At 52.0% G+C, this 27,149-nt stretch overlaps 1 protein-coding gene across 4 annotated transcripts in view; it reads right to left on the bottom strand.

Moving 5' to 3' along the window:
* The window catches only part of LOC117414441 (RNA helicase Mov10l1-like), a 40,306-nt gene extending 13,177 nt beyond the window's left edge, over nucleotides 1–27,129 (bottom strand). For 2 of the 4 annotated variants that reach the window (XM_058985456.1, XM_058985453.1), the window contains exons 1-21: nucleotides 24,311–24,452; nucleotides 23,512–23,621; nucleotides 22,768–22,955; nucleotides 12,784–12,943; nucleotides 12,034–12,146; nucleotides 11,275–11,465; nucleotides 10,397–10,540; nucleotides 8,546–9,196; nucleotides 7,392–7,598; nucleotides 6,904–7,018; nucleotides 6,423–6,600; nucleotides 5,789–5,859; nucleotides 5,554–5,645; nucleotides 4,673–4,731; nucleotides 4,366–4,448; nucleotides 4,175–4,259; nucleotides 1,710–1,894; nucleotides 1,369–1,515; nucleotides 1,159–1,280; nucleotides 954–1,053; nucleotides 1–115 (exon numbers count right to left, since the gene is read on the bottom strand). The exon at nucleotides 1–115 is cut by the window's left edge and continues 50 nt beyond it. In XM_058985456.1, the coding sequence (XP_058841439.1) occupies nucleotides 1–115; nucleotides 954–1,053; nucleotides 1,159–1,280; nucleotides 1,369–1,515; nucleotides 1,710–1,894; nucleotides 4,175–4,259; nucleotides 4,366–4,448; nucleotides 4,673–4,731; nucleotides 5,554–5,645; nucleotides 5,789–5,859; nucleotides 6,423–6,600; nucleotides 6,904–7,018; nucleotides 7,392–7,598; nucleotides 8,546–9,196; nucleotides 10,397–10,540; nucleotides 11,275–11,465; nucleotides 12,034–12,146; nucleotides 12,784–12,943; nucleotides 22,768–22,955; nucleotides 23,512–23,599 (3,094 nt within the window). In that variant the 5' untranslated portion in view covers nucleotides 23,600–23,621; nucleotides 24,311–24,452. Of the gene's footprint in view, nucleotides 116–953; nucleotides 1,054–1,158; nucleotides 1,281–1,368; nucleotides 1,516–1,709; nucleotides 1,895–4,174; nucleotides 4,260–4,365; nucleotides 4,449–4,672; nucleotides 4,732–5,553; nucleotides 5,646–5,788; nucleotides 5,860–6,422; nucleotides 6,601–6,903; nucleotides 7,019–7,391; nucleotides 7,599–8,545; nucleotides 9,197–10,396; nucleotides 10,541–11,274; nucleotides 11,466–12,033; nucleotides 12,147–12,783; nucleotides 12,944–22,767; nucleotides 22,956–23,511; nucleotides 23,622–23,778; nucleotides 24,098–24,310; nucleotides 24,453–26,953 lie in introns of those variants that run through there. The other 2 variants (XM_058985455.1, XM_058985454.1) reach the window with 2 other exon arrangements.
* Between the last annotated feature and the right edge of the window lie 20 nt (nucleotides 27,130–27,149).

Raw genomic sequence — 27,149 nt, 5'->3', positions numbered from 1 at the left:
AGTACAGGGGGAGGCTCATCAGCCTCTCCAGGAGGGACCGGCCCAGTCCAAACGCTGAAGCCAGCTTCGACTTCACCACCGGACCGAGCTGCATCGGGTCTCCGGCCAGGACTATCTGCACACAGAGACAAACACCAACAGAGACAGGGCTGGATAGAGACCGCAGACAGGACTATCTGCACACAGAGACAAACACACACAGAGACAGGGCTGGATAGAGACCGCAGACAGGACTATCTGCACACAGAGACAAACACACACAGAGACAGGGCTGGATAGAGACCGCAGGCAGGACTATCTGCACACAGAGACAAACACACACAGAGACAGGGCTGGATAGAGACCGCAGGCAGGACTATCTGCACACAGAGACAAACACACACAGAGACAGGGCTGGATAGAGACCGCAGGCAGGACTATCTGCACACAGAGACAAACACACACAGAGACAGGGCTGGATAGAGACCGCAGGCAGGACTATCTGCACACAGAGACAAACACCAACAGAGACAGGGCTGGGTAGAGACCGCAGACAGGACTATCTGCACACAGAGACAAACACACACAGAGACAGGGCTGGGTAGAGACCGCAGACAGGACTATCTGCACACAGAGACAAACACACACAGAGACAGGGCTGGATAGAGACCGCAGGCAGGACTATCTGCACACAGAGACAAACACACACAGAGACAGGGCTGGATAGAGACCGCAGGCAGGACTATCTGCACACAGAGACAAACACCAACAGAGACAGGGCTGGGTAGAGACCGCAGACAGGACTATCTGCACACAGAGACAAACACACACAGAGACAGGGCTGGGTAGAGACCGCAGACAGGACTATCTGCACACAGAGACAAACACACACAGAGACAGGGCTGGGTAGAGACCGCAGACAGGACTATCTGCACACTGAGACAAACACACACAGAGACAGGGCTTGTACTCACCTGTCCATCGTCCTCAGAGACAAGTGCCAGTGGAATGAGAATCTCTGGCTCGCTGGCCTGGCCGGCCTCATCGATGAACACGTGGGTGAAGTGCCCGATCCTGAGAGAGCAACAAGAAGAGCTCAACAGAACGCATGCTTAAACTAAGCCTGTGCCACAGTGAGAGTTAACTGTGAGCCAGCCGTGCCCTGCTTGTTTCTGGTACCTGATCCTGAGCTGGTAGAACATGCCAGCGCTGCTGCAGGTGCTGATGACCACGCGGTGATAGGCGGCCTGACGAACGTCCTCCCCGGCGCGGCTGTACGGCTTCAACATCTCAGGGATGCTCTGCGGGAGAAACAGAGACAGGGTCAGCCCAGCAACTCCTAACCCTGCAAGATGCCTACAGAGTCCGGGTTCTGTGGGGCTACAGTACCTCCTCCGACCTGCAGATGGCATTGACACGGACCAGGTTTCCGGAGTGCAGGTGTCCGCTCTGGTGCAGACGGGTGCACAGCAGGTCCGCAGCGCTGTTCGAGGGGGTGCACACCAGCACACGACTGTCACACAGCTTGTGATGGATCTGAGACACAGAGGGAAGAGGGAGGGTCACACACACAGGGCTTCATCTGGCCTTTGTGATGTTCATGACTGCTGGGACAGGATTCACTGATGTTGGTGACTTCTTAAAGGATATGTTAGTGTTGGCCTGTGGCCACTACGGTGTTCTCACACTCATGTAGCCGTCCACATGCTTGCAGACAGGGCCACTGGTACCTGCAGTATCGCCTCGATGAGGGTGACAGTCTTGCCGGTCCCTGGGGGTCCAAAGAGGATGTAGGGGGTGGGCCGGCACTCTCCAGCCAGAATGCGCTTCACTGCGTCTCTCTGGTGGGGGTTCAGTGAGGGGTTAAAGAACTGGTCCCCCTGCTCCCCAGGGCCCGACTCATGAGGGGATCCACCTGAACAGAGACCAGAGCAGTCAGCACCGGGGGCACAGCCGTCACCCCAAATCCACACTGCCTCCCTCTCACCACTAGAGACCCCGAATCCACACTGCCTCCGTCCCACCACTAGAGACCACAGAGACCCCGAATCCACACTGCCTCCCTCCCACCACTAGAGACCCTGAATCCACACTGCCTCCGTCCCACCACTAGAGACCACAGAGACCCCGAATCCACACTGCCTCACTCCCACCACTAGAGACCCTGAATCCACACTGCCTCCCTCCCAACACTAGAGACCAGAGACCCCGAATCCACACTGCCTCCCTCCCACCACTAGAGACCCTGAATCCACACTGCCTCCCTCCCACCACTAGAGACCAGAGACCCCGAATCCACACTGCCTCCCTCCCACCACTAGAGACCACAGAGACCCCGAATCCACACTGCCTCCCTCCCACCACTAGAGACCCTGAATCCACACTGCCTCCGTCCCACCACTAGAGACCAGACACCCCGAATCCACACTGCCTTCCTCCCACCACTAGAAACCCCGAATCCACACTGCCTCCCTCCCACCACTAGAGACCACAGAGACCCCGAATCCACACTGCCTCCCTCCCACCACTAGAGACCCTGAATCCACACTGCCTCCCTCCCACCACTAGAGACCACAGAGACTCTGAATCCACACTGCCTCCCTCCCACCACTAGAAACCCTGAATCCACACTGCCTCCCTCCCACCACTAGAGACCCTGAATCCACACTGCCTCCGTCCCACCACTAGAGACCCCGAATCCACACTGCCTCACTCCCACCACTAGAGACCCTGAATCCACACTGCCTCCCTCCCACCACTAGAGACCCTGAATCCACACTGCCTCCCTCCCACCACTAGAAACCCTGAATCCACACTGCCTCCCTCCCACCACTAGAGACCCTGAATCCACACTGCCTCCCTCCCACCACTAGAGACCCTGAATCCACACTGCCTCCCTCCCACCACTAGAGACCCTGAATCCACACTGCCTCCCTCCCACCACTAGAGACCAGAGACCCTGAATCCACACTGCCTCCCTCCCACCACTAGAGACCCCGAATCCACACTGCCTCACTCCCACCACTAGAGACCCTGAATCCACACTGCCTCCCTCCCACCACTAGAGACCACAGACCCCGAATCCACACTGCCTCCCTCCCACCACTAGAGACCCCGAATCCACACTGCCTCCGTCCCACCACTAGAGACCACAGAGACCCCGAATCCACACTGCCTCCCTCCCACCACTAGAGACCCTGAATCCACACTGCCTCCGTCCCACCACTAGAGACCACAGAGACCCCGAATCCACACTGCCTCCCTCCCACCACTAGAGACCACAGAGACCCCGAATCCACACTGCCTCCCTCCCACCACTAGAGACCCTGAATCCACACTGCCTCCCTCCCACCACTAGAGACCAGACACTCTGAATCCACACTGCCTCCCTCCCACCACTAGAGACCCCGAATCCACACTGCCTCCGTCCCACCACTAGAGACCAGAGACCCCGAATCCACACTGCCTCCCTCCCACCACTAGAGACCCTGAATCCACACTGCCTCCCTCCCACCACTAGAGACCAGATACCCCGAATCCACACTGCCTCCCTCCCACCACTAGAGACCACAGAGACCCCGAATCCACACTGCCTCCCTCCCACCACTAGAGACCAGAGACTCCGAATACACACTGCCTCCCTCCCACCACTAGAGACCCTGAATCCACACTGCCTCCGTCCCACCACTAGAGACCCTGAATCCACACTGCCTCCCTCCCACCACTAGAGACCCTGAATCCACACTGCCTCCCTCCCACCACTAGAGACCCCGAATCCACACTGCCTCCCTCCCACCACTAGAGACCAGAGACTCCGAATCCACACTGCCTCCCTCCCACCACTAGAGACCACAGACCCCGAATCCACACTGCCTCCCTCCCACCACTAGAAACCCTGAATCCACACTGCCTCCCTCCCACCACTAGAGACCACAGAGACCCCGAATCCACACTGCCTCACTCCCACCACTAGAGACCACAGAGACTCTGAATCCACACTGCCTCCCTCCCACCACTAGAGACCACAGAGACCCCGAATCCACACTGCCTCCCTCCCACCACTAGAGACCCTGAATCCACACTGCCTCCCTCCCACCACTAGAGACCAGAGACTCCGAATCCACACTGCCTCCCTCCCACCACTAGAGACCCCGAATCCACACTGCCTCCCTCCCACCACTAGAGACCACCTCACCTAGCCGAGTCTGTGTTGCCACAGACACCATGTCCACACACAGTGTCTCTGTGGTCTGGCCATCATTCTGTGACATTCCCTTTGCCTGGAAATAGACACAGAAATTGAGAAATAGAGTAAGAGAAAAAGCAGCAGTGAATGATGACCATGAATGAGAACATCCTTGACTCCCTTCTCCCTCCTCTCCTCACCTCCTGAGAGTCTCCCTTGCTCTCCTCTTCCCAGGCTAGGCTCAGCTGGGGTGTCTGAACCACGACACTCTCGGGAAACAGGACTGAAAGACAGAGAGTGTCACACACCGACGCTGGCACTGCAGCGATGTGCCAGTCGCACACCGACGCTGGCACTGCAGCGACGTGCCAGTCGCACACCGACGCTGGCACTGCAGTGACGTGCCAGTCGCACACCGACGCTGGCACTGCAGCGACGTGCCAGTCGCACACCAATGCTGGCACTGCAGTGACGAGCCCCCCTGCCTCTCAGAGGCTCTGTGCTCACCTGTGTCTCTCAGGTGCTCTGCCTGATCCAGGGCAGCGTGGCATCTCCGCATGGTCAGTCTGTGCCAGAGACAAAGAGAAATCTCATCAACCAGTCTGAGAAAGCACATTTAATACCTGGCATCCCTGTGTCACAACCAGGTACATCCTGCCAAACCTCACGGATCTGAATCACACCTTTAAATGTACAAGGTGAGGCGCTGTAGTGGCAGGGTCACCTGTTGAAGGTGAGGCGCTGTAGTGGCAGGGTTACCTGTACAAGGTGAGGCGCTGTACTGGCAGGGTTACTGTACAAGGTGAGGCGCTGTACTGGCAGGGTCACCTGTACAAGGTGAGGCGCTGTACTGGCAGGGTCACCTGTACAAGGTGAGGCGCTGTAGTGGCAGGGTCACCTGTACAAGGTGAGGCGCTGTAGTGGCAGGGTCACCTGTACAAGGTGAGGCGCTGTAGTGGCAGGGTTACCTGTACAAGGTGAGGCGCTGTAGTGGCAGGGTTACCTGTACAAGGTGAGGCGCTGTAGTGGCAGGGTTACCTGTACAAGGTGAGGCGCTGTACTGGCAGGGTCACCTGTACAAGGTGAGGCGCTGTAGTGGCAGGGTCACCTGTACAAGGTGAGGCGCTGTAGTGGCAGGGTCACCTGTACAAGGTGAGGCGCTGTAGTAGCAGGGTTACCTGTACAAGGTGAGGCGCTGTAGTGGCAGGGTTACCTGTACAAGGTGAGGCGCTGTACTGGCAGGGTTACCTGTTGAAGGTGAGGCGCTGTACTGGCAGGGTTACCTGTACAAGGTGAGGCGCTGTACTGGCAGGGTTACCTGTACAAGGTGAGGCACTGTACTGGCAGGGTTACCTGTACAAGGTGAGGCGCTGTACTGGCAGGGTTACCTGTTGAAGGTGAACTCCACATCGAGGGGCTCCCCCAGGTAGTTGTGGTGAAACTCACAGTTGACTCTCAGACTCAGTTCCTCATCGTTAATCTACAAAGACAACACTAAGTCTGAGGAGGGTGTTCTGGAAGCCACACCGAGACAGAGAACACACCACCAGCTGGGTAACACAGGAGCTACAGGGTGAGGTGGTGAGCAGTGTATAGAGTATGCTTTATAAAAACATACATTACCTCAGTGATGTAGGCTACATACTCCACCCCAACACCGTTTTCTGTTGGCTTCCTCAGGATCACTTTATCTCCTGGGGAAAAAAACTGCATGAAAAAAATCTGAAAAGATCTACATCTGAAAACTGCAACTTTAATATACTTCAATGAGAAACGTTTTAACTTTCTCAACACCTTCAAAAGTTGAAATGGGCTGAGATTCACATGCTTATATCACATCATTTATTGTAAAACAGTAAATTGGTGAGACTAGAATATCGGTAGCCATCAGATTTGCACAATATAGATGATTGTGAGCACTGGGAGTCCAGACCCACTCCAGCCTCCCTGCACTTTATCCAACAGGACCATGAATTCAAACAGCATCCCTGCATATGCAACCAAAACATTACAGGTAAGAAAAACAAGGGAGCCCCCATCAAGAACAGAACCCCACCACTCTACTAGATCCATTCATCAGATCTACTCTCCCCAATCCTCGTACTTTCTTTTTTCTACCTTTTCTTTACCCTCTCTGAAAATGAAATGCTCTCCTCTTGAGTGTTGTAGTCGAGAGGCTTGTCATTGAATTGTGAAGTTCCTTTAGTATTCCTACATTGAGCGCTGCTGAGTGTGTAATAGTGCCCCTGCCCCGTACCGATGCTGGCGCTGGGTCTGCCCTCGGACACACCGGGCACCTCCAGCTGCAGGTAGCTGGCACTCCTCCTCAGGAAGGCTCCGCTGAGGCTGAACTCCTTCGCCTCGCTCTCTGCATGCAGCTCCTCCAGCCACAGCAGGGCTGAGAAGCGAGACCTGAAGACTGACCTGCTGAGGGGCTGTGAGGAGAGAGAAGGCAGCGTGACACAAGGGAACACCAGCTGGCTGAATCGTATCCACTGCACACAAGAGCCACAGCCGTCTGCACGAGCAGCTCCACAGCTTTCCAGCTCATCTCCGCGGCGGGGCTCAGAACCTCCAATGCCAGTTCTTGCCACTACTCTCAATAGATCCCTTTCATCTGCACAATCCTCACTGCTGTCAACTCCAGCCCCCTTCTCAACTCAGCTGGGTTCACAAGACTTTAGAGACAGAGAGGGTCCCAGCTGAAGTCTGTCTCAGGCCCCTCTGGTCCTGCTTACCTCTGCAAGCTCTGGCTCAGCAACCAGCACGTCATTCTTCAGCTCAAAGCACTCCCTGAGCTTCTGTGGGATCGGGTACTGGCCCAGGAAATTAGGGAGGTGCCTCTTAGAAAACCTGAGGGTTCAATCAGAAAATCTGCATGAACTGTGGGGTGGGGTGGAAGGTAGTGGTGTGAGCAGCTCTCTGGTTATTGAAGGTAGTGGTGTGAGCAGCTCTCTGGTTATTGAAGGTAGTGGTGTGAGCAGCTCTCTGGTTATTGAAGGTAGTGGTGTGAGCAGCTCTCTAGTTATTGAAGGTAGTGGTGTGAGCAGCTCTCTAGTTATTGAAGGTAGTGGTGTGAGCAGCTCTCTGGTTATTGAAGGTAGTGGTGTGAGCAGCTCTCTAGTTATTGAAGGTAGTGGTGTGAGCAGCTCTCTAGTTATTGAAGGTAGTGGTGTGAGCAGCTCTCTGGTTATGGGTGGCACTGGGGGAGCCGTGGCTTGGATACCTGGGAGGCAGGCGGGCGGGGAGCACAGTGATGCCTTCCTTGGCTTGTGGCCTCGTTGGCTGCGTTGGGAGCTGATTGGCTGGTACGTATGGAGAGCTGGCCAGAATGAGGCTCTCCTCTTCACTCTGCACTCTCACAACCAGAAGCCGCCCGATAGAGAAGCTCGTGAAGTGCAGCAGCAGGAGCTCCCGACATCGGCCCAGGTTCCTGCAAGAGATACAACCACATGCATTAGCATCCAGCAACATGATACCCAATGCAAGAGGCTTAACAACAGACACTGGGATCCTGCAAGGCAAGCAGCAGCACACTGCACAGCAGAAGAGGCTTAATGACAGGCACTGGGATCCTGCAAGGCAAGCAGCAGCACACTGCACAGCAGAAGAGGCTTAATGACAGACACTGGGATCCTGCAAGGCAAGCAGCAGCACACTGCACAGCAGAAGAGGCTCGGTTATACCACAGGCTCCTGGTCTTTAATACTGGTTTCACTGTATACAGTTTCCTCTGACCTGGCTTGTTTCATTACTTACTTACTTACTGCAGAAGCTCCCAACACCCCTGTACCTGGAACTCATTCAGAGCTACCATTCATTTACAGTCAAGACCATGATACAAACTGCAGCCCCCATACAGTAGTATTGTATTTTCAACTGCCAACTCTGGCCATGATCCTCAGTGCAGTGCAGCCACATGCCAATGAGCCCCACCCAGCGGAGAGCAGCACAGCTGTGCAGAGACCAGCTCAATGGATCTCTGTGCTGAGGGACCGAAGAGGTGCAGAACAGAGAAAGGCCTTGACACCAAGGTCAGGACTGATCTCTCTCCAGGAACTCCCCCAGTCTGTCAGAGACACGCAAACTCAGCCACAGCAGTGAATGCAAGACTAGAGCTATCGGCAACGTGACGAATTAGGGCAGGACCGATAGCCACTGTTCATGGAAAAAACAGATCTGCAATATATCTCAAGATACTGATACTCTTAATAACTTTCATAATTATAGAAGAGTTTCACTAGATATATTTAGAAATGTTATATACATTCACTGCAGCCCCATTGCCCGGGACACAGCCCCATCGCCCGGGACACAGCCCCATCGCCCGGAACACAGCCCCATCGCCCGGGAGACAGCCCCACAGCCCCCAGTACTCACTTTGCTTCACAGCGGATGGTGATGGCAATCTTCTCCCCTGGCTTGATCTCGATCTCTCTTGAACCCAAGCTCACCAGCTCCTTCACTCCTCTGCTCTGCTGTGCTTCAGGAGCTGCTGTTCCTCCCGACACTGTACCCCACTCCCCATCTCCCGTCCAGGCTTCTCCTCCCTGAACCCCAGCACTGTTGAACCCCAATGCCACTTCAGGAGCTGTACCACACTCCCCTGCCTCTCTCTGCACCCCATTGCTCTCAGACGCCTCCCCTGCAGTGCAGGCTGCACCCCACTTCCCTCCCCCTCCTGCGAAGCCCAAGCTGGGCCTCAGCAGCAGCAGGGGAGCGGGGTACAGGCAGTACCCACCCAGGGGGTAGAGGGACAGCATGCCCTTCCCCAGGTGGGGGCTCTGCACACAGGCCATGAAAGTCATAGGGAAGGCCCGGTAGACCCCAAACACAGACTGGGATGGGGCCATCAAGCTGGGACAGACTGGGGAGCAGGGCCCCTGTACTGGGAGTGCTGGATCCAGAGGAGGGGAGGGCAGCAGCTCTGGCTCTTCCTCTTCCTTAGGGAAGTGCAGTTTGAACTGTCTCTCTTGGTCCCAGCCTGCGAACCCACAGCTCAGCAGGGTCTGCGCCTTCGCCCCTTTGTTCCTGAAACAGCAATCAGAAAGAACCCAAGAATACATTACAACATGACATGGTGGGGTGAGCGTATTCAGTGTAACATTAATGTGTACAAAACCTAGAAATGCAACACTGTAATCAAACCAACAATATAGTGTCAAAACTCCAGGCTAAGATCTTGTAAGAGCCATTAAACTCCAGGCTAAGATCTTCTTGTAAGAGACATTAAACTCCAGGCTAAGATCATCTTGTAAGAGACATTAAACTCCAGGCTAAGATCATCTTGTAAGAGCCATTCAACTCCAGGCTAAGATCTTCTTGTAAGAGACATTAAACTCCAGGCTAAGATCATCTTGAAAGAGAGCCATTAAACTCCAGGCTAAGATCTTCTTGTAAGAGCCATTAAGGTGTTCTTTCCTGGATCGTAAGCTCAGAGCTGCAAGCTGCACAGCAGTCAGGAGCACGAACATATTAGAAGACTGTATAACAACAGAGCCCAGTAACCAGCACTGTGTACTTAATATTCCACAGGAAGGCTGTATTGATAAATAACTTGTTTTTATTTAATATTCCACAGGAAGGCTGTATTGATAAATAACTTGTTTTTATTTAATATTCCACAGGAAGGCTGTATTGATAAATAACTTGTTTTGATTTAACCCACAAGCACAGTTCTTGGCTCCTCAGGGCCTCTGAAATGGGCTCTCTCTCTCTCTCTAGGCTGCACCCACACATTCCTCCAGGGTGCATATTGCACCTACATCACTGAGTCTGTGAATCAATGCCAGCGACCCACACACCGCGGCGTCCCTGCTGCGTTCACTCACTCCATCCACACACCGCGGCGTCCCTGCCGCGTTCACTCACTCCATCCACACACCGCGGCGTCCCTGCCGCGTTCACTCACTCCATCCACACACCGCGGCGTCCCTGCCGCGTTCACTCACTCCATCCACACACCGTGGCGTCCCTGCCGCGTTCACTCACTCCATCCACACACCGCGGCGTCCCTGCCGCGTTCACTCACTCCATCCACACACCGCGGCGTCCCTGCCGCGTTCACTCACTCCATCCACACACCGCGGCGTCCCTGCCACGTTCACTCACTCCATCCACACACCGCGGCGTCCCTGCCGCGTTCACTCACTCCATCCACACACCGCGGCGTCCCTGCCGCGTTCACTCACTCCATCCACACACCGCGGCGTCCCTGCCGTGTTCACTCACTCGATCCACACCAGCAGGTCCTTGTCCTGGCCCAGGAGGAGGCTCCCGAAGCTGGTCATCCTGCTCACCTCCAGGCCGCCCTTGTTCCTCAGCAGGACCTGGTGCTCCGACTCCAGGGGGGGTTCCTCCTCCGGAGCGCACACGCTGCGGAGAGACAGCAGGGGGCACTGCAGTCAGAGAGCAGCCTTCAGTCTGGCCTCTCAGCTCTGCTTCAGACCGTGAAACTACAACGCAATTCATCTGGCACTCCCCTGCTAGCTACCACCGTGCTACATTACTGGAAGCGGCCTCCTTTTTTTTTTATTTAGTAGTCGCCAATTGTTTTTTTTTATCATTTTCTCCCAATTTCGAATAGCCAATTATTTTTAGGCTCAGCTCACCGCTACCACCCCCGCGCTGACTCAGGAGGGCGAAGACGAACACACGCTGTCCTCCGAAGCATGTGCCGTCAGCCGTCCACTTCTTTTAACACTGTGGACTCACCATGCAGCCACCTCAGAGCTACAGCGTCGGAGGACAACACAGCTCTGGGCAGCTTACAGGCAAGCCCGCAGGCGCCCGGCCAGATTACAGGGGTTGATGGTGCGCGGTGAACCGACCAGAGCCCTACCCCACCACCCCCCCACCCCCCGGGCGGTGGGCGGCCACTTGTGCGCTGCCCCCTGGGAGCTCCCCCATCCGCGGTCGGCAGTGGAATAGCCTGGACTTGAACCGGCGATGTCCAGGCTATAGGGCACGTCCTGTACGCCATGTGGAGCGCCTTTACCGGATGAGTCACTCGGGAGCTCCCGAAACGGCCTCTTTCTGTCCAACTGATGATAATGAAAGTGTCAGTGTGACAGCTCTCCCAGACTGCTGTGCTGTGCCTGCTGTACTACCTGCTCCGGTGGACGGGTGCCATGCACAGAGCTCTCCAGCAGTAGCAGGACTGAGAGCTCTCCACCACCACCACATTGACCAGGTCCCCAGGGGAGGGGCAGTATCCCCCCGGGACACGAAGAGAGTCCAGTGTGAAGAATACAGAGTCTCCCAGCACTCCACTGCGGCCGTACAGACTGGACACTCGGACCTGAGACAGACAGAGAGGACAAGCCGCAGTCAGTCCTGATCACTGTGTCAATCTCCAGAAGCTTGGCTCGAGGCTCTCCCTGTTCACTCTAATCAATCAGCGAGAGCAGAATAAACCCTCCTCAAGACAACGTGCAGACACACTGAAAGCGTGAGCAACACTGCAGGTCTGGAGATGCTGCAGCCAATCCCACCCCCTGCCCAACGCAAGCACAACTCAACACCACATGACCTGCAGCAGGGGTACAGGCATGCAGCTCACATTTACTCGAGTGGCACGTTTCTGTGCTTTGTTGTTTTTGTACATCCTCAGCTGCTGCACTTCAGAGCTCTTGCGACGGCCTGTGTCTGTGACAGGACAGCCAATGGTCTCACAAACACAGACAGTACAAGGTCCCATTATCCAAACATCTTCCATAAACACCTAACAGTTTCCACTGGCCAGGATGTAAACATTTCATACAAAACATGACAGAAATACATCTTGGAGGAGGAACTCCACACGAGTAAAAATCCTCCCTCCTGAGGAGCATGAGCTGTATGGGAGGAGTAACGAAAGGAGCTCTCACCTTGTCAATTCTCCGGTACCGCAGCGGCGCCACAGACCGGGCCTGGCTGGACCACTGCGTGGGGCTGATGAAGTACTGTGCCTGGACCCAGTCCCCCTTCACTGGCTCGAACCCTGGAAAATACTTCACACTGTCAGTGTCTACACACACAAGACAGGACTGCCAGCTTCTCCAAACAGCACCCCCCCTCTCAGTCACTACTGAAGACCCCCACCTGCACGCTGCTGTATTCAGCAGCTACTGAAGACCCCCCACCTGCACGCTGCTGTATTCAGTCTCTACTGAAGACCCCCACCTGCACACTGCTGTATTCAGTCTCTACTGAAGACCCCCACCTGCACGCTGCTGTATTCAGTCACTACTGAAGACCCCCCACCTGCACGCTGCTGTATTCAGTCACTACTGAAGACCCCCCACCTGCACGCTGCTGTATTCAGTCTCTACTGAAGACTCACCACCTGCTCGCTGCTGTATTCAGTCTCTACTGAAGACCCCCACCTGCACGCTGCTGTATTCAGTCACTACTGAAGACCCCCACCTGCACGCTGCTGTATTTAGTCTCTACTGAAGACTCCCCACCTGCTCGCTGCTGTATTCTGCTGTATTCCTGGCAGGAGAGCCCAGTCACATTACAGGCCTGGGTGTCACGCTGTTAAACGTGTGAGTTTACAGTGAGCTCTACATTTACTGGAATATCCCCTGAACACAATGCCAGGAGTTTCAAGAAAATCTAAAATCAATCAATCTTACCTTCGCAGACAGCTGAGCGGGGGAAGTAGGTGGTCTGGGTGATGAACCCCCCATCGCTATCACATGATGTCACTGTGCCAATTAGGGGCTTCAGCTGATTAGACTCCGAGTTGATAGAAACCCCCCCATCCTCCTCCCATGCATCCATGAGACGCTGCACCTGAATACACAACACAGAGAGACACCGCTGCACATGAATACACAACATAAGAGACACTGCTGCACCTGAACACAACATAAGAGAGACACCGCTGCACCTGAATACACAACATAAGAGAGACACCGCTTCACCTGAATACACAACACAGAGAGACACCGCTGCACCTGAATACACAACATAAGAGACACCGCTGCACCTGAATACACAACACAAGAGAGAGACACCGCTGCACCTGAATACACAACATAAGAGAGACACCGCTTCACCTGAATACACAACACAGAGAGACACCGCTGCACCTGAATACACAACATAAGAGACACCGCTGCACCTGAATACACAACATAACAGAGAGACACTGCTGCACCTGAATACACAACACAACAGAGAGACACCGCTGCACCTGAATACACAACATAAGAGAGACACCGCTTCACCTGAATACACAACACAGAGAGACACCGCTGCACCTGAATACACAACACAAGAGAGAGACACCACTGCACCTGAATACACAACATAAGAGACACCGCTGCACCTGAATACACAACATAAGAGAGAGACACCGCTGCACCTGAATACACAACATAAGAGAGACACCGCTTCACCTGAATACACAACACAAGAGAGAGACACCGCTGCACCTGAATACACAACATAAGAGAGAGACACCGCTGCACCTGAATACACAACATAACAGAGACACCGCTGCACCTGAATACACAACATAACAGAGACACTGCTGCACCTGAATACACAACATAACAGAGACACCGCTGCACCTGAATACACAACATAACAGAGACACCGCTGCACCTGAATACACAACACAAGAGAGAGACACCGCTGCACCTGAATACACAACATAAGAGAGACACCGCTGCACCTGAATACACAACATAACAGAGACACCGCTGCACCTGAATACACAACATAACAGAGACACCGCTGCACCTGAATACACAATATAACAGAGACACCGCTGCACCTGAATACACAACACAGAGAGACACCACTGCACCTGAATACACAACATAACAGAGACACCGCTGCACCTGAATACACAACATAACAGAGACACTGCTGCACCTGAATACACAACATAACAGAGACACCGCTGCACCTGAATACACAATATAACAGAGAGACACCGCTGCACCTGAATACACAATATAACAGAGACACCGCTGCACCTGAATACACAATATAACAGAGAGACACCGCTGCACTTGAATACACAATATAACAGAGAGACACCGCTGCACCTGAATACACAATATAACAGAGACACCGCTGCACCTGAATACACAATATAACAGAGAGACACTGCTGCACCTGAATACACAATATAACAGAGAGACACAGGCATCACACAAGAGAGAGAGAGACAGGCATCACACAACAGAGAGACAGGCATCACACAGCAGAGAGAGAGACAGGCATCACACAGCAGAGAGAGAGACAGGCATCACACAGCAGAGAGAGAGACAGGCATCACACAACAGAGTGCAATAATGTATTTTTAAGACACATACAAATCAAGGCAGCCCTCACTTGAAGCTTGCTCAGGAGAATACGAAGCTAACAACATGCTTGCCTGTTCAACTTTAACCAAGGCAGAAAAAACACTGCATCCAAACACAAAACAAAAATGAAAACTATATAAATACAAGGTGGTGTCCCTCCTCACTCACTCTCCCGCACACCATTTCTCCTGAAAGCCCTGCAGGTCACAGACTCATTTAAAATAGGTGAAATCCACCTTGAGCCTGCAGACCACCAGCACTCTAAAGAGCCTGACCACCTCAAAATGCAACGAGCCAAGTGATGTGTATAAACATGACAGGTTTGAAGTGTCTTCAGGTGCTTTACTATTACAGCAGCAAGAGTTGGATTGAAAAAAAAAAGATTTACTAAATGTACTTATTTTAACCATCAACATTATATTTTCAGCAGAGCCAATAGGGGCTCAAAGGAGAGGGAGTGGAACATGCCCGATAGGGGGCAGCCCTGCCTGAGACCCCTGTACACTGGGAAAGGTAAGCGCTCAGCCCGTTATTCATTTTTAAAACACTATAAATATTCATATACATTAGTTTAATATAATTAATAAAACAAGGACCAAACCCAAGGCTTCCAGGGTTTTAAAAAGATAAAAATGGTCGACCCGATCAAAAGCTTTTTCATGATCTAAAGAAAGCAGTCCCACATTAAAATCACCCATCTCTCATTAAAGAAATATCAGAAATTCATCTCCCTGGCACACAATATGTTTGATCAGGGTGAATTATAGTTGCCCTGCAGTCTCTCAGTCTGTTCGCTGCACATTTGGAAATTATTTTAAAATCTGCACATAAGTGAGACTGGTCTCCAGTTTTTTAGTCGGCAGAAGTCCCCCTTCTTCAGCAGTAGAGTAATGACGGCCCTACGGCAGCTCCCCGGCCCTCAGACTCTCCTGCAACACCAGCAGCAGATCAGGCCCCAGCTCTCTCCACAGGTAACCCATCAATCCCTGGGGTCTCAGTGCAGACTCTTGCAGTTTGATTGTTTCCTCTCCAAACTGAGAAATAATTTACTAGGGGAGTCCATGTCTCTCAGCTCCATGAACCCAGAGCGCACTTGTGCCCCCCGCACCCTCTCCTCCAGCAGGCTGCTCAGGGTGTGTCTCTGCTGCCTCAGGGCCTCTTGTGCTGTTTCATTTGGGTCTCTGTCTGATCGGCTCTCCATCTCTAAAATCTCTCTCTCCAACTCTCTCATGGCTGCATTTAGTGACCTGGTTGCATCAAGAGTATACTAATCTGCACCTTACCTAAATCCCACCACTGCCACAGACAACTGAATTGATTCTTTTGTTTTCTCCAATTAACCCACATGTCCCTTAAATGCTGCTTAAAAATATTATCTTCCAGTAGTTTGTTATTGAAATACCAATGAGAAGAAACAGGAGAGTCTGATGTAATTACAATGGTGACTAAAAGACAGTGATGGTCAGACAGACTGCTAGGTATTATCTTTTCTGTAATGAATGTATTAAGAGAAAGCTGAGGAGTGTATAATCTGGCTCTAACGGAGCAACAATTGTCCATCTTACCTTCCAGAGTTTTTTGCAGTGCTCGCAGGTTAAATGAGGTGCCCAGGGTTTGTCTTGATCCCCGACAGGCATGCCGAAATATGCCTTGTAGGCCTCACACATCTTAGCAGATGCTTCCACGGAGTACTTTTTCGCTCTTGTCTTGATAAATTGGCCGCAGACATAGCAAAATGCGTCTGCCGGATGCTTGCAGCCTCTTGATGCCATCTCAGAAAAATGCAGATATGTATCCACTTAGGCAGCTGGAACTAAACTGAACTGGTGGGCTTAAGGCCACTGTATTTATACTACTATTAATATAACAGGAAAGTTCTAGAAGTTACTCCAAGTTTACTCAGCACTGAATCTATCTGGAATGTTCTGGAAAATAGGTAAATTTCAAAATATCACTGTCCTGGTCACAAAAGCAAAGTTTGTGGGGAATAATAGCCATTTTCTATACTTTTGAGGCATAAGCAATTAGGAAATAACACTTACTACCCAGGAACAAAAATTGTGTTACATAGTGTTATATGACCAGGTATACTGTCGTGTATTAAGGTGCAGATTCCTCCAGATGTCAACCAGGCCACTAGACTGTAAAACTGCAGCCAGCTCTCTTGAGGAAAGGGGATGAGGTTCAGAACTATTCCTATCTTTGGTAAAATCAATTGTGCAATTAAAATCCCCACCCACAACTAAAATATCTTGTGGATTCATAGTTAAAAGGGTCTGCTTCAATTTCTTAAAAAATAAAACCCTATTGCTCCCTATATCTAGGGCATAAATATTAATAAAAACAAAAACGAAATATTTAATATTGGCTTTAACTTTTAAAAAACACCCTTTTTCTACCTCCTCTATTTCTAAAATGTTAGTCCCTCACAAAGCCCAGCCACCCCTGCACTCGCCACGCAGCCTCGCTCTCTCTGTCACGTCTCCTGAACACACCGTCCTCTCCACTGCTCTCTCTGTCACAGTGCGTCTCCTGAACACACCGTCCTCTCCTGCATCCATTTCCTCACAGTTATAACCACCACTTTCATAGTCTTGTATTTCTGTGTTCTGCTTGTCTTCACCTCCCTCCTTAGACTCTGCTGGGATCCACTGCTGAGCTGAGCTGAGACGCAGCACTGCGCTCCGCCCCCGAGTGGAGAGTTATCGTCTCTCCCGGCTGAGGCTTAGAGCTGCTGCTGCTGCTGCTGCAAGACGCTTCACTGACAGACTCACAGCCCCGCTCAAACTCGTCTTCGCTTCAGGCGTTTCTAGAATATTTTTTATTTTTCTTGTTTCTCTGTTTGCCAGTAATGAAGTAATTACTATTTTCATGGACCACACCTGCCTCTCCGGTGTTTGTATTTGGCAGTAATCCACTTTAGTCTCCAGCCTTCTCTGGCTGTACAGGTTCCTCCTGATCTGCAGCTGTGTCTGGCTGAGGGGTAGGCTGTACAGGTTCCTCCTGATCTGCAGCTGTGTCTGGCTGAGGGGTAGGCTGTACCGGTTCCCCCTGATCTGCAGCTGTGTTTGGCTGAGGGGTAGGCTGTACCGGTTCCTCCTGATCTGCAGCTGTGTCTGGCTGAGGGGTAGGCTGTACAGGTTCCTCCTGATCTGCAGCTGTGTCTGGCTGAGGGGTAGGCTGTACAGGTTCCCCCTGATCTGCAGCTGTGTCTGGCTGAGGGGTAGGCTGTACAGGTTCCCCCTGATCTGCAGCTGTGTCTGGCTGAGGGGTAAGCTGTACTGGTTCCTCCTGATCTGCAGCTGTGTCTGGCTGAGGGGTAGGCTGTACAGGTTCCTCCTGATCTGCAGCTGTGTCTGGCTGAGGGGTAGGCTGTACTGGTTCCTCCTGATCTGCAGCTGTGTCTGGCTGAGGGGTAGGCTGTACTGGTTCCTCCTGATCTGCAGCTGTGTCTGGCTGAGGGGTAAGCTGTACTGGTTCCTCCTGATCTGCAGCTGTGTCTGGCTGAGGGGTAGGCTGTACAGGTTCCTCCTGATCTGCAGCTGTGTCTGGCTGAGGGGTAGGCTGTACCGGTTCCTCCTGATCTGCAGCTGTGTCTGGCTGAGGGGTAGGCTGTACAGGTTCCTCCTGATCTGCAGCTGTGTCTGGCTGAGGGGTAGGCTGTACTGGTTCCTCCTGATCTGCAGCTGTGTCTGGCTGAGGGGTAGGCTGTACTGGTTCCTCCTGATCTGCAGCTGTGTCTGGCTGAGGGGTAGGCTGTACTGGTTCCTCCTTATCTGCAGCTGTGTCTGGCTGAGGGGTAGGCTGTACAGGTTCCTCCTGATCTGCAGCTGTGTCTGGCTGAGGGGTAGGCTGTACAGGTTCCTCCTGATCTGCAGCTGTGTCTGGCTGAGGGGTAAGCTGTAGAGGTTCCCCCTGATCTGCAGCTGTGTCTGGCTGAGGGGTAGGCTGTACCGGTTCCTCCTGATCTGCAGCTGTGTCTGGCTGAGGGGTAGGCTATACAGGTTCCTCCTGATCTGCAGCTGTGTCTGGCTGAGGGGTAGGCTGTACAGGTTCCTCCTGATCTGCAGCTGTGTCTGGCTGAGGGGTAGGCTGTACCGGTTCCCCCTGATCTGCAGCTGTGTTTGGCTGAGGGGTAGGCTGTACCGGTTCCTCCTGATCTGCAGCTGTGTCTGGCTGAGGGGTAGGCTGTACAGGTTCCTCCTGATCTGCAGCTGTGTCTGGCTGAGGGGTAGGCTGTACAGGTTCCCCCTGATCTGCAGCTGTGTCTGGCTGAGGGGTAGGCTGTACAGGTTCCCCCTGATCTGCAGCTGTGTCTGGCTGAGGGGTAAGCTGTACTGGTTCCTCCTGATCTGCAGCTGTGTCTGGCTGAGGGGTAGGCTGTACAGGTTCCTCCTGATCTGCAGCTGTGTCTGGCTGAGGGGTAGGCTGTACTGGTTCCTCCTGATCTGCAGCTGTGTCTGGCTGAGGGGTAGGCTGTACAGGTTCCTCCTGATCTGCAGCGGCCTCTGGCTGAGGGGTAGGCTGTACTGGTTCCTCCTGATCTGCAGCTGTGTCTGGCTGAGGGGTAGGCTGTACTGGTTCCTCCTGATCTGCAGCTGTGTCTGGCTGAGGGGTAGGCTGTACCGGTTCCCCCTGATCTGCAGCTGTGTTTGGCTGAGGGGTAGGCTGTACCGGTTCCTCCTGATCTGCAGCTGTGTCTGGCTGAGGGGTAGGCTGTACAGGTTCCTCCTGATCTGCAGCTGTGTCTGGCTGAGGGGTAGGCTGTACAGGTTCCCCCTGATCTGCAGCTGTGTCTGGCTGAGGGGTAGGCTGTACTGGTTCCTCCTGATCTGCAGCTGTGTCTGGCTGAGGGGTAGGCTGTACTGGTTCCTCCTGATCTGCAGCTGTGTCTGGCTGAGGGGTAGGCTGTACTGGTTCCTCCTGATCTGCAGCTGTGTCTGGCTGAGGGGTAGGCTGTACAGGTTCCTCCTGATCTGCAGCTGTGTCTGGCTGAGGGGTAGGCTGTACAGGTTCCTCCTGATCTGCAGCTGTGTCTGGCTGAGGGGTAAGCTGTAGAGGTTCCCCCTGATCTGCAGCTGTGTCTGGCTGAGGGGTAGGCTGTACCGGTTCCTCCTGATCTGCAGCTGTGTCTGGCTGAGGGGTAGGCTATAGAGGTTCCTCCTGATCTGCAGCTGTGTCTGGCTGAGGGGTAGGCTGTACAGGTTCCTCCTGATCTGCAGCTGTGTTTGGCTGAGGGGTAGGCTGTACAGGTTCCTCCTGATCTGCAGCTGTGTCTGGCTGAGGGGTAGGCTGTACTGGTTCCTCCTGATCTGCAGCTGTGTCTGGCTGAGGGGTAGGCTGTACTGGTTCCTACTGATCTGCAGCTGTGTCTGGCTGAGGGGTAGGCTGTACAGGTTCCCCCTGATCTGCAGCTGTGTCTGGCTGAGGGGTAGGCTGTACCGGTTCCTCCTGATCTGCAGCTGTGTCTGGCTGAGGGGTAGGCTGTACCGGTTCCCCCTGATCTGCAGCTGTGTCTGGCTGAGGGGTAGGCTGTACCGGTTCCTCCTGATCTGCAGCGGCCTCTGGCTGAGGGGTAGGCTGTACTGGTTCCTCCTGATCTGCAGCTGTGTCTGGCTGAGGGGTAGGCTGTACCGGTTCCTCCTGATCTGCAGCTGTGTCTGGCTGAGGGGTAGGCTGTACCGGTTCCTCCTGATCTGCAGCGGCCTCTGGCTGAGGGACAGGCTGTACAGGTTCCCCCTGATCTGCAGCTGTGTCTGGCTGAGGGGTAGGCTGTACCGGTTCCCCCTGATCTGCAGCTGTGTCTGGCTGAGGGGTAGGCTGTACCGGTTCCTCCTGATCTGCAGCGGCCTCTGGCTGAGGGGTAGGCTGTACTGGTTCCTCCTGATCTGCAGCTGTGTCTGGCTGAGGGGTAGGCTGTACCGGTTCCTCCTGATCTGCAGCTGTGTCTGGCTGAGGGGTAGGCTGTACCGGTTCCTCCTGATCTGCAGCGGCCTCTGGCTGAGGGACAGGCTGCACTGCTTGCGGTTCAGGCCGTGGTGATGGTGCTCCAGACGCTGACTCTTCTTCTCGTGCTCCCCGATCACCCCCTGCACCCTCTCTGCCAGCACTAGCTTGTCCCTGTTCTGCCTCAGCCCCTGCCTCTTTCATCGGACAGGATTTCCTCTGATTTCCCGGACTTTAAAACACTTCATAATATCAGAGCTAGCAAACACAACACAATTAGTGCTTTCATCATAGAAAATCCTCGCAACCTCAATCACTGTATTGGGATTGTGTAACATTACAAAAGCCTGTCTTAAGAACATAAGAACTTGAAGCTACTGCACTAACAAGTAACTACGATGTGATAGGTGTTACAGAAACTTGGTTGTCTGAGGGTGATGGAGACGAATATAATATTAGTGGGTACATACTATATAGGAAAGACAGGCAGGACAGAAGAGGCGGAGGGGTAGTGCTATACATAAGAAATAGTCTTCAAGCCCAGGTGTTAAATCAGGACAAAGAAAACAATGCTGAATCAATATGGGTCAGAATAATGGACACAAATTCAAAGGGCATAATAATAGGAGCATGCTATAGACTGCCAAATTCAGACGCTGAGAAAAATAATCTGTTATACAATGACATTCGAAATGCGTGTAGAAAAGGAGAAGCCATACTAATGGGGGATTTCAACTTCCCCTGTATAAAATGGGAAAACCCGATGGGGGGCACGACGAACGAAATTGAAATGGTGGAAATGACAAATGACTGCTTCCTAACGCAATATGTCAAGGCACCGACTAGAGGGGAGGCATGCCTTGACTTAGTCTTTTCAAATAACGAAGACAGAATAACTAAAACAGAGGTCAGAGAGCCATCGGCAAACTCAGACCACAACATGGTCTCATTTGAAGTGATTTTTAAAACCCAAAAAGTAATGACTAAAGCGAAGGTTTACAATTTTAGAAAAGCAAACTATGAAGGTATGAAACAGAGACTAACAGAAGTAGAAAAAGGACGGCTGTTTTTTAAAAATGCCGTTTTAGAGGCGCAAAACAAATACAGCTTTTGACAAACTTTCTTATGTTCTTATAAGAAAGTTTACAAACGAGAGGAGGCCATTCAGCCCAGCTTGCTAGTTTGGTTGTTAGTAGCTTATTGATCCCAGAATCTCATCAAGCAGCTTCTTGAAGGATCCCAGGGTGTCAGCTTCAACAACATTACTGGGGAGTTGGTTCCAGACCCTCACAATTCTCGGTGTAAAAAGTGCCTCCTATTTTCTGTTCTGAATGCCCCTTTATCTAATCTCCATTTATGACCCCTGGTCCTTGTTTCTTTTTTCAAGTCAAAGAAGTCCCCTGGGTTGACATTGTCTATACCTTTTAATATTTTGAATGCTTGAATCAGATCGCTGCGTAGTCTTCTTTGTTCAAGACTGAATAGATTCAATTATTTTAGCCTGTCTGCATACGACATGCCTTTTAAACCCGGGATAATTCTGGTCACTCTTCTTTGCACTCTTTCTAGAGCAGCAATATCCTTTTTGTAACGAGGTGACCAGAACTGAACACAATATTCTAGGTGAGGTCTTACTAATGCATTGTAGAGTTTTAACATTACTTCCCTTAATTTAAATTCAACACTTTTCACAATAAATCCGAGCATTTTGTTGGCCTTTTTTATAGCTTCCCCACATTGTCTAGATGAAGACATTTCTGGGTCAACATAAACTCCTAGGTCTTTTTCATAGTTCCCTTCTTCAATTTCACTATCTCCCATATGATATTTATAATGCACATTTGTATTGCCTGCGTGCAATACTTTACACTTTTCTCTATTAAATTTCATTTGTCATGTGTCTGCCCAATTCTGAATGCTGTCTAGATCATTTTGAATGACCTTTGCTGCTGCAACAGTGTTTGCCACTCCTCCTATTTTTGTGTCGTCTGCAAATTTAACAAGTTTGCTTAGTAACCAGAATCTAAGTCATTAATGTAGATTAGGAATAGCAGAGGACCTAATACTGATCCCTGTGGTACACCACTGGTTACCTCACTCCATTTTGAGGTTTCTCCTCTAAAAGATTGGACATGTTTTAACAGTGGCTATCTCCCCCGCACAGCTCTCCCCTCCCTCCTGTCCTGCATGCTGACAGTCTCTCCCCCGCACAGCTCTCCCCTCCCTCCTGTCCTGCATGCTGACAGTCTCTCCCCCGCACAGCTCTCCCCTCCCTCCTGTCCTGCATGCTGACAGTATCTCCCCCGCACAGCTCTCCCCTCCCTCCTGTCCTGCATGCTGACAGTATCTCACCCGTACAGCTCTCCACCCCGCTGCCTCCCTGTCCCTCACGGCGATGGCGCTGACTGTGTGCCCTGTGCTCAGTGGAGCTCCTCCTAGCACCACCTCTGTGGTGAAGCAGATCAGATCGTCGATCAGCCCGTAGTCCTGGCAGAACCGGGTCACTGTGCCAGCCCGAATGTGCAGCGTTTCACCAGCACCTGCAACACAATGCAGCACACATCAGAGGAAACGCACGCACACCCACCACACTAGAACCTCGCGCACACACACACACCCACCACACTAGAACCTCACGCACACACACACACCCACCAGACTAGAACCGCACGCACACACACACACCAGACTAGAACCGCACGCACACACACCACACTAGAACCGCACGCACACACACACCACACTAGAACCGCAAGCACGCACACCACACTAGAACCGCACGCACACACACCACACTAGAACCGCACGCACACACACACACACCACACTAGAACCGCACGCACGCACCACACTAGAACCGCACGCACGCACCACACTAGAACCGCACGCATGCACCACACTAGAACCGCACGCGCACACAGACACACTGCGCAACAGAAACGCGCACAGACACACCACACTAGAACCGCACGCACACACCACACTAGAACCGCACGCACACACACCAGACTAGAACCTCACACACACACCAGACTAGCCCATCACTGGGATGAGATGCACGTCTCACAAGCTTGCTTTGCGTTTCAGTGAACTGACCCTCGCCTCGCTGCTGCTCCTCCTCCTCCTCCTCTGCTCGTCGCCACAGCGGCGCCGAGACTTTAGAAAGCAAATACTCCAGAATCATGACTATAGCCTCCACAGGAACCCTGCAGCACCAAGAGAAACCATACATCAGACAGGCAGCTGTCCACACACATGGGCAACTTCCACCATTCACAGCACTGCAAACCCCAGCCAGTGCATCGCCGCAGCTGTGCGCGCATCACAGCGCGCTCAATCAATGCAAGGAGCGCAGTGACGTACCTATCAAAAGCTGCTCATCGTGGTGACATCAGCGTGTCCAGCTCGTTTGTTGTTTTAGCAACAGCAATTGATAATTAAAGGCACAGCAGTCTGTCATAAACTTGCACAGAGCCGGTGGTCGCTTTGGCGACGTGGGCACGGAGTGTTAACGGACAATGCGTGTCCGGTTTTCAGTTTACTAGAAAACGAGACAGCAAGTTTAAAAACCGGACTTTCTGGTCGAAACCCGGATAGTTGGCAACCCTACCAACGCTAGTCAACGGACTGTTTTGCGTTTGTTTTTTGTTTAAACTTTACAGTAAAATGCTTAATGAATAAGATTCATCACAGCAACTGAAAAACAGCCGTAAACACGGTTATGTGTTCTTTTCATTTGAAATATGCAATAAATGAATCAGTAACACGTGTGCGGTCTCAGTGGAGATGCCATCAAACACAACTCTCTACTAAGTACCCGTTAGGTTAAAGACAAACTTTCCGTGCACTGCGACACAAATGAATACACCTGATACACCCTCCCATCGTACTGTACCTGCGGGGTCGATTATTAATACGAGCGGCGTTTCCTCAGCGTTTACCAGCGTCAGGTGTTCACACGCAGGATACCCACGCGAGACTAGGCGATTGCGTGTTACTAAAAGACAGTGAGCGTCGTTCTGACGTCGCTAAGCAGTAGTTAACCCTTGCGGTGTTGTGCGGATAAGCAGGGCAGGTTTAGAGAGGGAGGGGGTGCAACACTCCAGGGAGGTCCACGTCAAAAATAAATAAATAAATAAAGTCGTCACGTTTCATGTGTCAGTTTGCACTGTGCGATGTATGTGCACCGGCGATGAACACCACGGGCTGCCGTACCCACACTGCCCAGAGCTGCTTCATTTGCTGCAGTTGTTGCTTCCTACTTTAATTACCGCTTTTTATTTTACTGAAACAGAGTAGGCCTTCTAAGTTTGGCGACTGGAGACATGTCATTTAATAGCTCACTGTGTGCACCCATCTACAATGAATTACTGGAAAAACTAGGGCAGCAGTGTGGAGTAGTGGTTAGGGCCCTGGACTCTTGACCGGAGGGTCGTGGGTTCAATCCCAGGTGGGGGACGCTGTTGCTGTACCCTTGAGCAAGGTACTTTACCTAGATTGCTCCAGTAAAAACCCAACTGCATAAATGGGTAATTGTATGTAAAAATAATGTGATATCTTGTAGCAATTATAAGTTGCCCTGGATAAGGGCGTCTGCTAAGAAATAAATAATAAAAACTGAATCTCAAATTGTTACTGTGCCCTGCACTGTTTATTTCAGCCACCAGAGGGCAATAGTCAAAACAGAGGACTGAGTAAGCGTAGGAAGCGCAATTTGTCCCGACAGTGTGACCCAGCCTCCTCTCTTCACAGTCAGGCTGGTTATTGTCAGCTTCCCAGGCAGAGTTACAGTGAGCTCTCCCCCTGCTGAGAATTTCAATTGAAGTGCCTCTCTTAACAGAGAGAGAGAGTGAGAGTCACACAGCCCTGCTGCCCAGCACTCAGGTCACTGCACCCTCCCCCCTCATGTTATGCAACTCTCTGGGCAAACAGAACTGCAATTGTTTACTGAAGATTCCCCTTCACAGCTGAGAAGCTGCCAAGATCTGTGGCACTTTGGTATAGTGTAAATGTGTGTGTGTGTGCTTGCCTGGATAGTTTTATTTGTGTGTGTACTTGTCTGTGCACATGTGAACATACTGACTGTACCAATAATTACCTGACAAAGAACAAACAAGTGAGGACTTCAGTTCAGATCCGCTTTGTTTCTAAGAGTTTGGGTGGTTAGAGTTAGAGAGGGTTAGGACCGTGCAGAGACAGCAATTCACAGCATTCCTTTCCTTTCACTTCCTCTCCACTGAGAGCCTCTGAAGCCAGCGAATCCCATTGCGAATCCTCCAGCACCGTCCACACATGGGGCTCTTTACAAGCATTTGTATAAGTGACTTGCTGTAGTCACTTACTAGAGCTGAGTTCTGCAATCATACTCAGCCAGACAGAACATTAGAAACCGTTTTCCTGTATCACAGGAAGGATATCATTGTCTTTCAGAGAGTATAGTGTAAGACAATGGCGTTGCCTAACACATCCCCACAATGATGAATGCGATGGACTGCATTACAGACACAAGACAAGCGATGAAGATGGAATAAAACAGTCCAGCTCCTTGTACAGTCAGCAGCCAGGCAGCAGTACAAGCTCAGTGCTCAGCCTGCTGGTCTCTCCTTGTTCAGTCAGCAGCCAGGCTGCCCTGGTCAGCAGCAGTACAAGCTCAGTGCTCAGCCTGCTGGTCTCTCCTTGTTCAGTTAGCAGCCAGGCTGCCCTGGTCAGCAGCAGTACAAGCTCAGTGCTCAGCCTGCTGGTCTCTCCTTGTTCAGTCAGCAGCCAGGCTGCCCTGGTCAGCAGCAGTACAAGCTCAGTGCTCAGCCTGTTCATCTCTTTGTGTGTATTTATGTGCAGGTTTGAGGAGCCAAGTTCACCACTGCTACTGAAATGCTGCAGAAACATGATCTCCTTAAGAGTTGGGCAGCAGTGTGGAGTAGTGGTCAGGGCTCTGGACTCCTGACCGGAGGGTCGTGGGTTCAATCCCAGGTGGGGGACGCTGTTGCTGTACACTTAAGCAAGGTACTTTACTTAGATTGCTCCAGTAAAAACCTAACTGTATAAATGGGTAATTATATGTAAAAATAATGTGATATCTTTTAACAATTGTAAATTGTCCTGGATAAGGGCATCTGCTAATAAATAAATAATAATAATAATAAATATGTTAAGGTACACATGCCAGTCTGTGTGTGTGTGTGTGCGTGTGGGTGTGTGTCTCTCTGTCAGTGTGTGAGTGTGTGTGTGAGTGTGTGGGTGTGTGTGTGTGTCCCTCTGTGAGTGTGTGTGTGTCCCTCTGTGTGAGTGTGTGAGTGTGTGTGTGTGTGTGCGTGTGTGTGTGTCCCTCTGTGTGCGTGTGTGTGTCCCTCTGTGTGTGTGTGTGCGTGTGTGTGTGTCCCTCTGTGAGTGTGTGTGTGTGTGTGTGTGCGTGTGTGTGCTAGTATTTGATATATGCTGTGTGTGTTTGAAAGTGTTAATGTTTCAGTGTGGATCAGTCCCCCCCCGTCCCCCCCCCGTGCCGTCCTCTCAACTCTAGTAACTGAGTTCAGAAACTCACCGCCTGCCTTCACTCCACACGAGCTCTGTGAGGCCCTTTCCAGAGGCATGTTCCCAGACGTGAGCACAGACAGAGCTGAGAGGTTTGTGTGCCGAGGGAGAAGCTCCCACAGCTGGTACCTGGGCTGTGTTCCTGGAACAGACCCTTCATTGCAGCCCCATGCGAGCCTCGCTCCTCATTGAAATGCAGCAGGCAT

The sequence above is a fragment of the Acipenser ruthenus genome, chromosome 14 (genome assembly GCF_902713425.1).
Source record: "Acipenser ruthenus chromosome 14, fAciRut3.2 maternal haplotype, whole genome shotgun sequence".
Lineage (NCBI taxonomy): Eukaryota > Metazoa > Chordata > Actinopteri > Acipenseriformes > Acipenseridae > Acipenser > Acipenser ruthenus.
Note: the sequence above shows the minus strand (reverse complement) of the source record. Positions and strands in the feature narration are given on the sequence as shown.